Source organism: Ornithorhynchus anatinus, chromosome 17 (genome assembly GCF_004115215.2).
Source record: "Ornithorhynchus anatinus isolate Pmale09 chromosome 17, mOrnAna1.pri.v4, whole genome shotgun sequence".
Taxonomy (NCBI): domain Eukaryota; kingdom Metazoa; phylum Chordata; class Mammalia; order Monotremata; family Ornithorhynchidae; genus Ornithorhynchus; species Ornithorhynchus anatinus.
In genome coordinates this window covers 29007734-29025211 of record NC_041744.1, presented here as the reverse complement: position 1 = coordinate 29025211, position 17478 = coordinate 29007734, and the positions used below count along the sequence as shown (strand labels likewise).

The window sequence follows — 17478 nt, the reverse complement described above, 5'->3', positions numbered from 1 at the left end:
CTACACAGTACCTCTGAGAGATGTGGTATCCACATTTTACAGATGAAGAAATTGAGGGGAAAATTTATTTGCCCATCAGTCAAGCGGCAGAGCCAGGACTAAAATCCAGGTCATCCAACCTCCAGACTTGTGCTCTAATACACCATGCTGACCATTGTATGATTTGCATTTCATTTTTAATCTTTCAAAATAATGACTTCTATTAAGGTAATTATTTTTCTTTCCTGGATAATGTTTGTTTGGTCTTTAAATTATGTTTTATGTTACCATATTTGCAACATTAAGGTGAAATTAAGGAAATCTTATAGAATACACCTTTGTGCATTTGCTATGTCAATCAATTTTTATTATTATTTCATAAAATGGAATAACTGGGTTTTCCATATGGAAATTTTCCAATTTGTGAAGATACAGCCCAGCCTCACTCTGTAGTTGAATCATATTGATGTTGTCAAGTGAAATCATTTTTATTAAAGTGTTTAGAATTTCTTTATGATAATGATAATGATGTTGGTGATTCATCATACGGTGACCTTAATTTTTATATTTTAATGAATTTGAAGTAGTAATGTGGAAAAACATTTCATCCACAAATTCTGACTAGGGTTGAGAGCGCAATCTTGCCTGCTTGCTATATCCCTCAGCCTTACTGTAGCATCGTATGGAAGACCACTTTTTCCCAATTACTATTTGTTCCTCCATAAAAGGCCCTACCTACACTTAGAGGACATATCAGACCAGTTTCAGGTTTCTCTCCTTTCCTTCCTTCCCCCACCTAATTGGGTGTGTATTGTGTTTGGGTGGGAAGGAAGGAGGCTTTCTGCTGATAAAGCAATACCCCTGGGAAAAGAACATTAACATGCAAAAGGGGTTTCTGAGCAGTATAAATACCTGCACACGACCTCCATGTGCCACCAATCCCTCACGATGTATTTATGCAAGTGGTAAGGACTGCAACGGCCATTGGCAATCTTTTAATCACTCAGAGCTCTTTGGGACCCACCGATCATCTAGGTGAAGACATTCCTCCTTCCTTTCTTACTGGGGTTTTGGGAATGAGTTGCCAACCTTTCACTTCAGCTGATACATTTGTTCCTCTGAATTCGGACCCTTCTGCCGCTCTGCCTTTGATAATGCATCACAGTGCAGCTGAATGCCTGCCAGTCTCCAACCACACCACCAATGTGGTTTCTACAGGTACTGATTATAATACTGCCTTTTGGGTCTAATGCTTTTACAAACTTAATGTATCAAACATTACGGACTGCTTAAAGCAGGGGGAATCGGGACATTTGTGGGGACATTTGATGGGCGGTTTGGGAACCATGAGTGGAAGGTCTTGGGTACTGTAATTTAGGCAGAAAACTAAACTTTTCATAGTTATGACTAGCCTCAACAAAAATTCCATAGGTTAAAACCTAAGGATTCTAAAGCAATAGAAAATGAGTTAAAGTAGGACCAAGAAATATAGAAAAATATAGGCAAAAGCACTAAAATTATGTTTTTGGTTTGGTGTTACACTGAGACAGAGGATTTCTCATCTGACAACTCTTTTAGTAGAAAATTTCATAGTGCTAAATTACAAATGAGTTGAGGTGATTAAGAATTTTAGGATATTGATGTTGTTTCATGTTTTTGGACATATGAAATGATTCAGAAACTTAATCAGTTGCCTAACTCTTGGTCTACACTGTATTATACTCTCCCAAGTGCTTAGTGCAGGGCTCTGTACACATTAAGTGCTCAATAAATACCAATGATTAATTGACTGTGCTTTCCACACTTTAATTCAGAATGCAAAAAGGAGAGTGTTATTATTTAGAATGAGGTAAAAAAACTTGAAGAGCTTCCATAAACTTTCCTAGCAGTTACAAACAAGAGAAATTACATTTTCAGTAAACAAATTTAGATAATCTTTACTTAACATGAAACGCTCAGAAAAATAGAATCAGTAGTTTCTTAGGAAACACTTAATAAAAACCCTGAGTTTTTTCAGTACTGCATTCCATTTCAAATAAATTTGACTCAGGTTTCACACAGCCTTTTCTGGGATAATTCAGGTCAAAATACTACCTTTAAGAAAAATAATTTGGGACTTAAATAACCCAAATTCATTGTCTATATTTATCCACTTCTCCTTGGTCATGTGCTTGTCACTACAGGGAAATAAAATGTACCCCAGAGAAGGATTACACTAAATACACGCGCGCGCACACACACACACACAAATAAAATAAAAATAAAAGTTTAACTGAATTTTGAACATGGGAAAATGCCCAAAATTCGGATTGCAAAATAAGAATGAACTTGTAACTAAACTTTCTTTCTGGATTTTCTAAAGAAACTGTATCTTTATTTAATGAAGGCATCAGAAGAATTCATTAGTGCTAGTGGAATACTTTCTATTTTGAACTGGAATAACATTTTAATTTAAATTTTTAAATATTATTAAAAAAACAAACTATTTTATAAAAAGACTACAGCAATCATGCTTTATAAAGAATGCAAATATTTTTAGATTGTACTTTGCAAATATATATTCACCATTGTTCTAAACTGTTTACAAAAATACATTTCATTATTTTGTAGACATCAACCAAATTTTTAATATTTGAATTGAGATGCAGAATATAATCCTAATTATGTAATTCCAAAGTACATTCCTGAGTAGAATTTAAAATATGTAAATGGAATTTAAAATATGAAAATACAAAAATTGGTTGAGAGGATGATAATAGCTAGAAAATAACATTTGTTGATAAACTTTCTCCCCGAGATCTTTAGGGGAATGAAACAAGAGGAAAGTGATAGTATACTGATAAGAAGTATTCTATACTCTGTCCATACTTTTCTGACTTCTCTAAAGAAAGTCTGCAATTTTTCTGTTTGGGAAAAGAAAATAACAGTGTTCAAACCCAGGTACCAAAAGGTATGGCTCTGGCTTCTCACACAGTTTGTGAAATCCATGACAATTCAGAGCCAAAGATCCATTTCTACTAAAGGGGTGGTCATAGTAGTAACAGTTGAATAGTGATCCAGCTTTACGGCAACCCCAGGTCTGGAGGCAGATGAATGTTATCCCGGTGTGGGCAGGGATTGTCTCTCCTTATTGGTGAACTGTACTTTCCAAGCTCATAGTACGGTGCTCTACACACAGTAAGCACTCAATAAATACAACTGAATGAATGGAGCAAGGAGAAGTTTCGGGAAGGCCAATGCCATTAGATACAATAGGGAAAACTGTTACCACCTTCTCCTGGAACGGTACCTTCCCAAGGAAGCTGGGGTCCCTACTGTTACAGCAGTGATATTATCACATGATACACCAATTCATACACCAGCGGATGTATACTTGTTGCAATTTTTTGGCCTTAGAATTTGAAATGCATAATTGAATCACTGTAAATGATGCAAATGCATCATTGTAACTAATGAAAATAATCATAATAATTCAAGCCTTAAGCACTTCTTTTTTCCTCCATATCAAGGGTGCTGGGTCTTTGCCTGAGTAAGTAAATGCTTAATACACACGATTGAATGAATGAATGAATGAATGATTACACACATTGGTCATCCACTCTTGTTTTCACTGCCCTGTAATCCAGCACTTTCAGTAGAATGGATACAATTTGCTTGTTTTATTCTTACATCCATGATACTTTAGTTTTTTCATTTCCATCTCACTGACCATTCATCTCCAACTGGCCATTCCTCCTTTTTTTCCACTTACTTACAAAAGGTTATGACTAGGAAACCATTTCATGACCCCTACTGATAGATGTATTGGTACCAGCAATTCAATGAATCAATGCAAACAACTCAATATGTGAAGCTCATTTTACTTATGTACCCTACATAAACTTCTAGCCCGAGTATACCCTTTTTATGCCTTAGAGCCAATCATATCTCCAGGTCATAGGAAAGTTCTATGTGCTATATTTAAATCTCTAATTGCAGTCAAAGCTGTTGAGTTTAGCTGCAGCATTAGCCACAAAAACTAATTCACCTCCTGGTCCTGGTAAAATTCTATCATGGTGTCCTAGGTATTTGAGCTTTAGTCATTGCAATGAAATTTGGAAAATCATTGTTCATGAGACTTTTGATGAAATTGTGAATTACCAAACAGATAATGTAATTAACATGAACAGCACAAATGTACATTTCTGGAATGAAAGAATGTGTCACATTTTCTTACCTGTCTCATTTGTTTTGCCTGTGGTCCAAACAAAATGTTCGCATGTGCACTTCTCCTTGGAAACTCTGGGAAATGCAACAGGACTGCACTATTCTGTTCCTTCTTGTCATTATGGAAGCCAACAATCAACCTATGGGATGATGACAGGTAAGAGATGAAATTTATTTAAGGTAAGTTATTGGCAAGTGCTATCTTTGTTTATTAATGTGGTAGAATACTAAGCCAGAGGACATATTAGCAAAACTACTGGATGAGTTTAGTCCTGGGGACATGCAATTGAAAAGTATGCAGCTCTGCCCTTGACTTCTAGAATTTGAGGAGTATGCGACTGACTAATGAATCAGGATTACAAGCATTATTATTATAATTATGGTATTTGTTAAGTGCTTACTATAGGTGAAGCACTACTCTAAGTGCTGGGATAAAAACAAATTAATTAAGTTGGATACAGTCCCTGTTCAACTTGGAGCTCACAGTCTAAGTAAGAGGGAATTTAATCCTCATTTTCCAGTTGAGGAAACTGAGGCACAGAGAAATTAAGTGACTTGGCCAAGATCAAACAGCAAGTAGTTAGCAGAGCCAGAATTAGAAACCAGGTCCTCTGATAGCCATTCATGTGCTCTTTCCACTAGGCCATGTTGCTTCCATGCAGCAGTAATATGCCAAGATAGTCAGGCATGATACAAAGACATTTGACAACTTAAAAATGATTTTGGACATTCAAATTATATCACTTCTGCTGGCTCGCTACCTGAGAAAAATAGAGCAGCTTGAGAGACTCTTTGCAGAAATCCATACTACTCCACTTGCAGGGCCAGGCAATGTAAAACAATGGGGCGATAAGGCAGTAGCAGTCCTCCACAGCTTTCCAATGGCCTTCTCTCTATAGCCCACAGGGAGAACAGAGCTCATCAATTCAGAAAAATACATGCTTAAGAAATATAATTGCTAAAATGGTGATCTTACTTGGTTTAATTTATCCCATTTTACTCATCAAAATAAGACTTTAAGCACCAAGTTGATGCTACTAAAACCACATGTTCCTTAACTTACGTAAACCCAGATAAATGCAAACCCCTATCAAAGAAGATACTTTAAGTCTAGGAACTCTTACAGCACAAAATAATTTCATATCCCAGTGAAAAAACTCGAACATCTTCAAGGATAGTCAGTGGCTTATTCTTGAGAATTAGTAGAACATTTTCAGATAATACTTACTTGAATCAGACAGCACGGTAGCTCTTTCAAACAAAATTTGACAGTTTTAGATCAATGTTTACAGTGAACAGAGACACATAAATGAAGTGATACTGTTCTGCATGTTCTTTTGTTGACTTACTGCCAATTTCTAATTTAAAAAAATTATACCAAAAAAATTGAATGCTATAAAACTGAAGTCAGAGCATGACATTTTGAACTCATTTGTGTTTGGATTTTCAGTACAATTCCAGTGAACTCAAAATTAGCCCTCCTCATCTCATATTTCAAAATCAAATTCTGCACATCTGGTCAAATGAAAGTGTAATTAGGAGGCATTGGGGAAATAAATGTCTATTCTGAAATGTATGCTTTTAAAACTTACTAAGTCAAGTTGTGTTGACAATGCTGTTTGGCACAGTAATTTCTAGCTAAATTAAGCTTTCATTTAAGTAAAATAATTTGTACAATTCATTTTAAGCAGTTTTACCAAGCACATAAGATTCTTAAAGACTTATCTTAAATATATCAATATGACTAACTAGTTCTACATAAAATGGCATCATTTCAGGCATCTGTCATTTATTTATTTCCATTCAGAGTTTTCCCGTTGACTAAGAAACATGTGTTGAGATGTATTATTTCACGCCTTGAAAAACATCTGCAAATGTTGGCAAGGACAATAAAAGAAATAGTCTATCTGAAATGTGGCAAAGTCAAGAGAAAAGTTAAGTCAGTGGTTATGATTAGTACAGTGAAGAATCTAGTTGTAAAACCAGCACCCAGCATCCAAAGTCAGGTGTTTTGGGGTTGGTTTTTTTTGGCCTGAATTTAACATTTATATTGATCCATTAGATCAACATGACAATAATTTTCTAGCAGACAAGGAAATTTGGATTTGGTAGGATTGTTTGTATTTCAGAAGTGAAACCAAATGTTTCAGTGCTGGGCATCACCTTAAAAAGAACAAAAAAATTCTTATTGTTGCAATGCACGAAAGTGAGAGCAGACAGGGTTCTCCCAAACACCCGATTCAGTATTCAGTTAATACTGATGTTAATGAGGAGACATGGCTATTGTGGACATAGAATCTATCAATTTGTATCTTAATTTACCAAGCACTCAGTACAGTGCTCTGGACACAGTAAGTACCACTGATTGACTGATTAGGGATTACTGTGGAATATGTCACTGTGTTTGTCTCCTTGCAATTTGTAAACCCAAATAGAGAAAACCCCTTCTCTTTCCTCTATCAGGGCCACAAACCTGCTGAAATTGAATTGTCAGATTTAGTACTTCAGCAATAAAAGGGAATATATGAAACATTAATGGAAACACAGTTCTCTCACTTAAATCTTCAGTTTATTTCCAACATGCCATTTCCACAAAGTCCTTCAACAGAGATCATCAAGTTGTCAATCTATTAAAGTGATGCTTCTAGCATCACACTCTATATGAAAATGAAGTTTCCAAGGAATCTATACTTCATGATAGTTCATTATTTTATTTTACTAGTGTTTATATGATTGCACAAACAAGCTCCACTAGCTAAATATATATTGTAGAAGCACCTATTAATCAAATAGTACTCTGGAATGGGAGAGAGGAAGTGCAATAGGAATAGGATAATGTCAGAAGGAAGCTTGCAAGTTAATTCATCCTGTTTCAGAGCACATGGATTTTCATGACCTATTTATTACTACTCTGAACTCTGCTAGTGTTTGTTTTAACCTGTTGAACTGTGATAAACCTAAGATATTTTATGTGATAGCAATTCAGCAAATTAACCCCTGAGTAGATTGTGGCATATACTCATTTCTTAAGAAAAAATAAATTAGCAGTGTAAAATGTAAGCTTACATTTATTATTGGAATACTTTATTAGAAGACAAAAATGTAGGAGAATTTACAATCCAATTATTTCTTGTAGAATTGAGTGGATACTTCGGGGGGTGGCCAAGGAGGAGTCGTGTGTGAATGGAGAGGAAGAGAGGTATTAGAATTATATGATACATTTTCCCTGATGAATGTCTGTATCCTTTTTTAAGGAATCAAACCCACAACTTCTGAGATGTTGTCAGCTAGTCTCTCCCAGGGCCGCATGCTCCAAACCTGCAGTATGTCCCATCCCAGTGTGGTGAATGGAGTCAGTGCCCTGCAAGGTGAGCCCTCTACTGGCTTTAGTCTCTTTTTCCTTCTTGTCTCTCTTCTGAGATTTGCATTATGGCCTACAAAAATCTCTGCTAAATACAATGCCTTGTGTACAAATGACCAGGACCAAATTGTATGCTGGGGAAGACTTCAATATGCCCAATTGTGCATTCTACTGCAAACAGATTATTGCCCTGGCAGGAATTACATTATATTCAGGGCACATAGTATTTACAAATATTTGTAAAACATTTTGCCACATCTATATCTTTCAAGAAAATATCTGTTCCTCTGTCACAATGAAAACACTTGTCGATTCAGATATGCTGTCGGCCAAACAAATGTTTGGAACTGAAATATGCATGAGTTATTGAGGTGCTGAAACAGCTATTTCATGCTGTCAGTGTATATCAAGCTTGAGTGGAGGATTTTATGCACAAGGAGAAAACTGCTCTTACTTTTATAACAGAAAAGAACAATACAAAGAAAACAGTCAGTCTGCTTGGTATTGCTAATGAGTTTGCTCTGTGGGGCTTGTTTGTAAAAAGATCCACCAGGTAGTGATCATCTAAAAGGGAAATGGTTTACTTTTCAGATAAACTAATTAGTTTAAACAACTTGCCAGGAAAGCTTTAGTCTGTAGCCATTTCTGCTACAACATGGTAATTCCATTCTTGAAAACTGCTGAGGACATAAAACATTATGTTGTTTCAACCACTGCTTCAATGTTAAATGGGAAGTTAATGGGAAGATGATTCACAAACGTTAGAAATAGTATGCGGGGGGTTAGCAACCCCTGGGCTTGAGTATCAAAAGCACCCTAACCATATATTACCATTTTACAAGGAACTAATTTGTAGCAGCATAAGATCACTGCACTAAACATTTGTTAACAGTGAATTTCAAACACTACTAAATGTAATCCTGGGCAGAGCCAAATTACAATATGAGAGTGGCAGTTTCTTCCCTTATGTTTCTATCTGCATCATGTCAGGAAAACACATATTGTGATTTGAAGATTTTCAAGAACTGAGTGAGGGACAGAGTTTGCAGTTACAGAACTGGGAGAAATACTATTCCTAGAAGTGCAAAGAAAATGTGGAAGTTAGCAATGGTCAAAACACCTTTCCACAAGCATCTTCTCATGGAGAACAGAGTCAGCTTTACATCTAGTAATATGAATAGTTGTAAAAGTAACTTAAAACAAGAGGGTATTTTTTCAAAGGATACCAAGAAGAGTTAGTACAGTGCTCTGCACAGAGTAAATGCTCAATAAATAACACTGATTGATTGAAAGGCAGGTAGATCTTCTCATTTAACAGCTAAGCCATCCTGAACACAAAAAACTATTGATAATAATTGTGGTGTTTTTTAAGTGCATACTATGTGCCATGCTTGAACTAAGCCTTTAGTTCAATTGGATCGTGCATGGGCTTTGTCTCACATGGGGTTCCCAGTCTGTGCGGGAGAGAGAACAGGTATTGAAGTCCTTGTTTTACAGATGAGGAAACTGAGGCACTGAGAAGTTAAGTCACTTGCTTAAGGTCCCTCAGCAGGCAAGTGGACAAACTAGGATTAGTAGTTTTTGCTGTTGTTTATCAGATTTGTTACTTTGTCCAGGTCAACTGTTCACAAAGTAAAGGCAGAAATTTGGCAGTGGATTTAATCATTGGAAACAATCAAATCAGACTATTTAGGTTAGATGCATACATTTTTTGTTCCCTTTACCAGGTTCTTTTGTACATAAAAACCCAAATGTTCATAAGTGAATAGTTATTTCAATCATTCACTTAAATGGTAAAGAAAAATGGCTTTTCAAGCTCAGAAATGTGTAAGATAATGTCAATTGTCATTTTCTGTCCTACATTTTACTTTCTCATTATTCTAGAATTTACTCATTTCAGTAAAATATAATATTGTTACTTACATTTTAAATACATAAAGAAATCACAGAAAACATACGCTCCTACAGCAAATAGCTTGTCACTGATAGGCGATAATTATTTTTCTTCATCTTCTCTAACAATTTTTGAATGTTAATTAAATCCCTTTGCAAAACTGTTCTTCATTGTGAGCCAGAATTTCTAAGATTAATTAACACGTACTTACATAAATGTAGTATGTAAGCTACATTGATCAATGTCAAAGATTGTTGTGAAGAACAAGACAAATAAAAATGTGACATTCTCCTCCTTTATACTACCCCAAAGTATGGAATTCTTCCCTTAAAATCTGTTATTGCCCTCAGCAAAGCAATTAGTGTCTCCGTGGAGTTGGAGTTTTCTTACTCAAGGGTTAACCCCCAAGCAGCACGCTCAGTTTATGGCTGAACTAAGCTTTTTTATTTTTTTCTAGCTGCTGGTCCTCTCCCATACCTCTCTTCTTCAGCACGCTCTCCTGTGAGATGACTAACAAGAGTTTAAGGCAATTTTGCTTTGAGTTCAAATTTGGTCAGGGAGAGAGGACAAAACACAGCCACAGGCTGGGTCTAGTCTAGCTCTGAAGGAGCTGCTGTTACCACCCAATGCAAAAACTCAGCAACCTTGTGGCAACCCAAGAACAGTGATGTGTTAGGGGTTACTGAGTTTATCTGAGGCTTCTTCCTAGTGTAACTGTTCCTCTCATTCCACTCCCACTATTGGCCCTTAAACACCTCCAAAGAGTGTCCTAGGGGCCATGATAATCACCCACCCCAGGACATAAATCGTATCTCATTATGGCAACTTTGTGCTTAAATATTTCCCGTTATCTTTTGGTACTTTCCAACCCTTTCCTTTGCTCAAGGATTTTTTCCAAGGGAATTTTTTACTCTGAAATTAGAAAGCAAATTTCTAATGCAATAGAGAGCATGCATTAGTTAAATTGATATTTTCCAGGGATCTACAGATCTAGGTAGAAGTTGGCTGAATTGAAAACTCATGTTAATTAGAACTTCAAAAAGTCTGATTTCTTATAACCGTCTGTTTTTGACTACTAACTGTTCTGAAGCAATCTCAAAAAGATACCAGCTTCAGAGCACAGAGTCCAGTTGGATGCAATTTCCTTGGGTAAAGATACCACTTAGGAGGAATCCTGACTCTTGCTTTTCAGCCACCCTAATTCCTTTCTGTTAATAGGAATGGTCCATATCAATACTGTCCCATTACCATGGATAGCTGGGTTTTGACACCATGTACCCCCAAATGTGATGAATTTCTTGCAATTCAATGTTCAGTGACTGTAATATAATAATGTTGGTATTTATTAAGCGCTTACTATGTGCCGAGCACTATTCTAAGCGCTGGGGTAGACACAGGGGAATCAGGTTGTCCCACGTGGGGCTCACAGTCTTAATCCCCATTTTACAGATGAGGAAACTGAGGCACAGAGAAGTTAAGTGACTTGCCCACAGTCACAGAGCCGACAAGTGACAAGTGGCAGAGCTGGGATTCGAACTCATGAGCCCTGACTCCAAAGCCCGTGCTCTTTCCACTGAGCCACGCTGCTGCTTCCCTAATATGTAATGCTGAGAGATTAATTATGGCACCCTTCCTGTCAAAGCCAAAGATCTCTTTTCTAATCCGTATTAATGAATCCATTAATTAATGAATAATTAATAATGAATTAATTAATGCTTTTGTTAACTAACTACTCCCCTCCTCTTTGAAATTCTCTCTAGTGTTAGAATTTTGCTGTCTAGAGCTTTGCACATCTCCAACTTCTTGGCATTTACCATTTTTACTGGTTTGTTGTCTTCGCCCTCATACTGTGTCCTGTTAGGACACTTCTCAAATACCACCTCAAAGACTCCCAAATCTACAGTTCCAGCTGGAATCTGCTACCTGCTATCCAGGCTAAAATTTCCGACTACTTCTGAATCACCTCCACTTGGCTGTCTTAAAATTATCTTTCCCATTAATTTTCTCATCAACAGAGCAATACCAGTCTAACTGCACCCTAAAATAACCTTCCTTATTCTTTTACTCCTCTCCTTCAGTCACCATCCACTTGCAATTTTTTAAATCAAATCTTACTGATGCCTCGGCAGTATTTCACAAATATCCCTCCTGTTATATCCACACCTATCACAACTCTGTCAAAACTCTAAATATTTCATACATGGTTTGTGCAAATACCCTTCTTCCTATCTTCCCCGTCTCCTGCCTCTTGAACAAATGTGGACCTGACTGTCTCACTCCGTGCCTCAAAGCTGCTCCCTGAATCCGTTCACATCCAAGTAGACTATTGATACTGGGCTTCAAGGCTCCCTAACTAGTTTCTCTTCCCCCATTTTACTCCTTTACTCTCTCAGCTTCAGCTCAGTGAATCTCTAGGCATCTCTTATACTAATTCTCCCACCTACCTGGGTCATTGAACATTCCATTTCCCCCTAAATGGAATGCACACCCTCTCCCAAATCTGTTCCTCCTATCCTTCGAAGCTCTAGTAAGAAACTCCAGAAGATTTTCTGAGTTGACTTCATTCATTACATTAGATAAATCTTTAAGGTAGCTCACCAAAGCCCACCTTCTTAAGCCATGTACATATATTCAGTATTTGTTTTTCTAGTTCTTTTTCCTAGGACCTTTTATCAGCTTTTACATGTATATTTTGCCTGCCAGCTTGGAAGCAGTGTGGATAGAGCATGGGCCCAGGAGTCAGAAGGACCTGGGTTCTAATCCTGGATCTGCCACTTGTCTGTTGTGGGATCATGGGCAAGTTACTTAACTTCTTTGTGCCTCAGTTACCTCATCTGTAAAATGGGGATCGAGAATTTCAGTCACATGCGGGACATGGACTGTGTTCAACCTGTCTAGTGTGCATCTACCCTATTGCAAAGCACAGTGCCTGGGGTACATAGTAAGTACCTAACAAATAATGGCAACAACAAAAATTTTAGCTTCTCAGAACAGTCCAAATCTCTTTGGTAAAAAAACTACTGATTGCTGCTTCTGATTTTATCTGATTATTTTTTGGCAGGCAGCTTAACCCCCTGCCTCTATAAGTTTCCTGACCATGCCCTGGGTCATGGCTTTCCTCCCATGCACCAATCTCTCCTGGGAGAAGACCCTTTGGCTTTGGACTTCAAGCATGAATTCCGCAGGAAAAGCAAATCTGTTGAAGAACCAGTAGACATGGATTCTCCTGAAATCAGAGAACTAGAAAAGTTTGCCAACGAGTTCAAATTGAGAAGAATTAAGTTAGGTATGTGGTTTGCAAAGAAAAGAGACTTAAAAGGTATAGCCTGTAAACTTAACTATAGTAGTTAAATCACCATATCTTGGTATTCTTCTCTTGTAATTCTCCTCAGGGTTTAAGTACAGTGTTTTCACCGCCCGAGTAAGTACTATTGGTATTGACAGTTTTCATTTTAATGTGTCCAAGAGCTATTCATTCCCTATTTTCCTCCATGAAACTCTCAGAAATCTAACGAAAATCCTTACTTAATGGCCAAAGTCACGTAATCAAAAAGTGATGTTACCTTGAATCAGTGGCTGCAGCACTCTTCTCCAAGAAGGAAGATGATTTTGATAAAAATTCAACTTTAAGAAGGAATAAACATTTTAATAGATGTAACTAGTTTCTGCCTATGTTAAAGATATCATTCAAATCTTTTGAATTTAAATAAAATTGCAGACATAATTTCTTGCACATCAGAATGTAGTTTCCTGTTTTTCATCACATCATTATTGCCCAAGCTCTACAGCTCAGAGATCAGCAATCACCATCAAATGATGGAAGAGAGATGCCCTTATACAGACTAAAGCATAGTATGGAATTATTATTTCCCATTTTGGATTCTTTGGGAGAAAAATATTTTTGTTCCCAGAGGTACTAAGTTGGTCACAAGTACAATTCACTTTGTCTTAGTTGAAATATAAATACTGGGCGAGGAGCTGGAATTTGAGTCTAAAAGTTATTTACTTACATATGTGTAGTTCTCATTCATGTGAAGCAGAGGTATTGCTTTAGAAGGTGACTACAACACATGATGTTAGATTGAACATCATGTAACGATAGATGTTTGAAGGAAACCACGCTTCAGTTAATAGAATGTTCAGCTTCTAGAAGGAGCAAATAATTCTACATGGCTGAGGGCTCAACTCACCTCATTCCAGCACAGGATCAGTGTTTCTTAATAACAGTAAAATTTTTAACTCACATCTCTTCAGTTTATCAAAACTACCTGGTTAGAGATGCAGTAAGTTGAATGACTCCTGAAAATCTATAAGTGTTCTTAAGGACAGGACAAAAGTGGTTATTCTAAAGTGTCAAACTTACTCTTTTTTTCCCCCCATCAGGATACACCCAAACGAATGTGGGAGAGGCTCTGGCAGCGGTGCATGGCTCTGAATTCAGCCAAACCACCATTTGTCGATTTGAAAATCTCCAGCTCAGTTTTAAGAATGCCTGTAAACTGAAATCAATATTGTCCAAATGGCTGGATGAAGCAGAACAAGTTGGAGGTATAGATTGATGGTTAAGGTCTTTATCCTCAAAAGTCACACTTCAGTATTTAGGAGGTGAAATGATGTATCTAAATTGCTTTTTCCCTAAAGGTAAAAATAGTTAATAGGGATAAACGTCTGAATTACACATTTTAAAAGGAAACACAGAAGATGTGTTTTCCTGATCCTTCTCCCCGCAGCGTTTTCCCCATCTCCCATCCTCTCCTCACCCCAGAAAGGGGTGTTCTGTTTTGACTTGGAGAAAATTTGGTCACTTTCCACATGACACTATTTTGGCTCATTAGAATTTACCATAATTAATCATGGGATTCCTTACTTTTTTAAAAACAGCTTTGTACAATGAAAAAGTTGGGGCAAATGAAAGGAAAAGAAAACGCCGAACTACCATCAGGTAATTATTCATTTATGGCATATAGCGATTGGTACTTTGTATTTTTGTAAAATTGAGTACAATAGTAGACCTAGTAAGGGAAGTCTAGTTGCCCCGAACTGTTCTGTAAGGACATTTATAATAATAATGTTGGTATTTGTTAAGCGCTTACTATGTGCCGAGCACTGTTCTAAGCACTGGGGTAGACACAGGGGAATCAGGATGTCCCACGTGGGGCTCACAGTCTTAATCCCCATTTTACAGATGAGGTAACTGAGGCACAGAGAAGTTAAGTGACTTGCCCACAGTCACACAGCTGACAAGTGGCAAGTTTATAAGAAACCCTCCACTGCATGGGCCTTCAGTTTGTGAGTGTTTTAAGTTGATTTTGGAAAAGCCTCTGGTTTGGGACTTCTGGCCTCTTTTTAGTTTGGAGAGTGCTGCAGAATTAGTAACAATGTGGTAGAAGTGGTGAGGGCAAGGAATGTCTGTTTACTGTGACACCGTACACTCCTAAGCGCTCAGTAAATATGATTGAATGAATGAATGAGAGGCCTTTTTCTCCGTCAAAAGTATTTATTGACCATCTATTGTAATAAGCTCTTGAAAACGTAAAGGATGTGACCCTTTTCCATAAATGAACACTTCCCAGGCCAAGTGGGGTCATGTCAGTCAATGGGCTGTTTTTCAAGAACCAGCAACTATAAGAATATAAATAATTCAAGGGTTTAGGTTTTAGGAAAAATGGAACACAAAACTCCACTGATTTTTACTTGAAGGATACTATTTCCTAGTATAACATCTAGTGGGGAATTTAGATTTAGTGAGCCAACATTTTTTTTAAAATGCGTTTTACATTGGGAAAATTAGGACACAGACTTTCACTGCTTAGTTTGATTTATGCCACAACATGTTTCATAATTTGTGAATTTAAATAAATGCTCTATATTCTATCCCCCAGCACTTGGTTATTTTCCCACTGTTTCTTACAAAGAACAGAGTGCCCCCTTGTGGAAAAACATCTGTAAAGAAATCTCAAAAAGTTTTTTGCTCTGTGTCTCATCTGCAGCCTTTAGAAAAACCTGCAACAATTCAATTGGCAAAGAAGAAAGCTTAATTTTTCAGTTTTCCATATTATGATTCTGCCTTTAGGAGTGCATAGTGGATAGCTTGGCAGTATTTTAAAAACCCCAAAACCAACCTGATTAAAAGTTTGAGTGTCCAAAACACTAAAACAGCGTGGCGCAGGCTTTGGAGTCAGGGCTCATGAGTTTGAATCCCAGCTCTGCCACTTGTCAGCTGTGTGACTGTGGGCAAGTCACTTAACTTCTCTGTGCCTCAGTTCCCTCATCTGTAAAATAGGGATTAAGACTGTGAGCCCCACGTGGGACAACCTGATTCCCTTGTGTCTACCCCAGCGCTTAGAACAGTGCTCGGCACATAGTAAGCGCTTAACAAATACCAACATTATTTATTATTATTATTAAAACCAAAATTTGCTTTTTCCAGTATTGCTGCTAAAGAAGCATTGGAGAGACATTTCGGTGAACAAAGCAAACCTTCCTCTCAAGAAATTATGCGCATGGCAGATGGCCTGAATCTTGAGAAAGAAGTAGTGCGAGTTTGGTTTTGCAACCGAAGACAGAGGGAAAAGAGAGTGAAAACAAGTTTACACCAGAACACCTTTACCTCTGTCACTAAGGAGCATCATGAATGTCGGTGATATGCTCTGTTGAAAAAAGCCATTATCTTTATCCTTAATTTTGTGTTGCTTTAATGTGGACATAAGTTATTTGAGTTCCTCTTAATATTAGGGAGTTTTCAATTAATAGACTTTTGCATGTATAGAATCTAGGTTTATTGAAACAGGGCTCAGGTAAGAAAGATTTATAAAGTTGATGGAAGATCTGAATTGGGGAAAGACTATCAAGGTACAAGCTCACTTTTCAAAATGCAAATACAAGAGTGCTTTGGGCTTCACAGAATAAGCTCTTCATTGTTTCTTTCTATTTGGATTTACCCATCACTTTGGTTATTAATAATAATGATAATAATAATAATGGTATTTGCTAAAGGCTTACTATGTGCCAAGCAATGTACTAAGTGCTGGGATGGATACCAGCAAATAGGGACACAGTCCCTATCCGGCATTAGGGCTCACAGTCTTGTCCTGCATTTTACAGATGAGTTAACTGAGGCACAGAGAACTGAAGTGACTTGCCTAAGTTTTCACAACAGACAAGTGGCAGGGCTGGGAATATAACCCATGACCTTCTGATTCCCAGGCCCATGGTCTATCCATAACGCCATGCATATTAATACTGCAAAGGCCCCTATCTGGAGTTAAAAAGAAGTATTTCCAGCACTCCAAATGACCCAAAGCTTTCTTGACCCTGCCTCCCAGAGAAGCAATGCGGGCATGGCCATGGGGAGTGAACTGGGTGGGCACTCACCAATATGCCACAGTCACGGGCTTTTTGGGAGTCTTCCTCACTGGGCCAGTGGAGGAGAGGAAGAGTCACCTTGACTCACACTATGGCCAAAAGTCACTGGAACACAGCAAACCTATGTACAGTTATCAGTGACAACAGAATTAAGACAAAATTTTGCAGTTGAAGAAAACCTGGTCTCCTCTTGTGTCCCCAGTCAGAAGAATTCAGGCAACCTGTTGTCAAGATTGCTCTCTACTTTTAAGGGTTAGAAGATGCTGAATGATTTTCCTTCAACTTACACACCACCTAACGATAATTCTACTTAGTATAAAGCACTTTTTTGAATTTAGTAGCAAATTGTAAATGCACAGTAACTTCATTTTGCTTTCGGGGGTCTTTACTAAAATTTTAGAATATTTATTTTTTAAGTTATTTGACATCTAACAGCACTTATTAAATGAAGGCAGGCACTCCCAAGCTTTCTGTATTCATATATGCGTATAGACATTTTCTTTTTCCCAGGAAGGAAATTCATGGTAAAGAAAAACCTGGTTTACCTTTCATTCGTCAGAGAATAGTTCAAGTGCTCTGATTTTCATGATGCAGTGTGTACAGTTAGACTCAAACTTTTACTATATTGCTAGTGTTTCCATGTGTGCGGTTCTCAACATTGTTTCTGCTCAAA

The 17478-nt window shown here is 37.4% G+C and overlaps 1 protein-coding gene across 2 annotated transcripts; it reads left to right on the top strand.

Moving 5' to 3' along the window:
* Positions 1–1055: 1055 nt before the first annotated feature.
* POU1F1 (POU class 1 homeobox 1) lies at positions 1056–16109 on the top strand. Of its 2 annotated transcripts, none has more exons than XM_003430572.4 (6): positions 1056–1194; positions 4196–4342; positions 12502–12726; positions 13824–13988; positions 14322–14382; positions 15871–16109. In XM_003430572.4, exons 1-6 carry the CDS (start codon positions 1056–1058, stop codon positions 16082–16084), a joined length of 951 nt encoding a protein of 316 aa, XP_003430620.1. In that variant the 3' UTR covers positions 16085–16109. The 2 variants fall into 2 exon arrangements, with proteins under 2 accessions (XP_003430620.1, XP_003430618.1); XM_003430570.3 differs by having other exon boundaries at positions 1056–1195; positions 4269–4342.
* The last annotated feature ends 1369 nt before the right edge of the window (positions 16110–17478 follow it).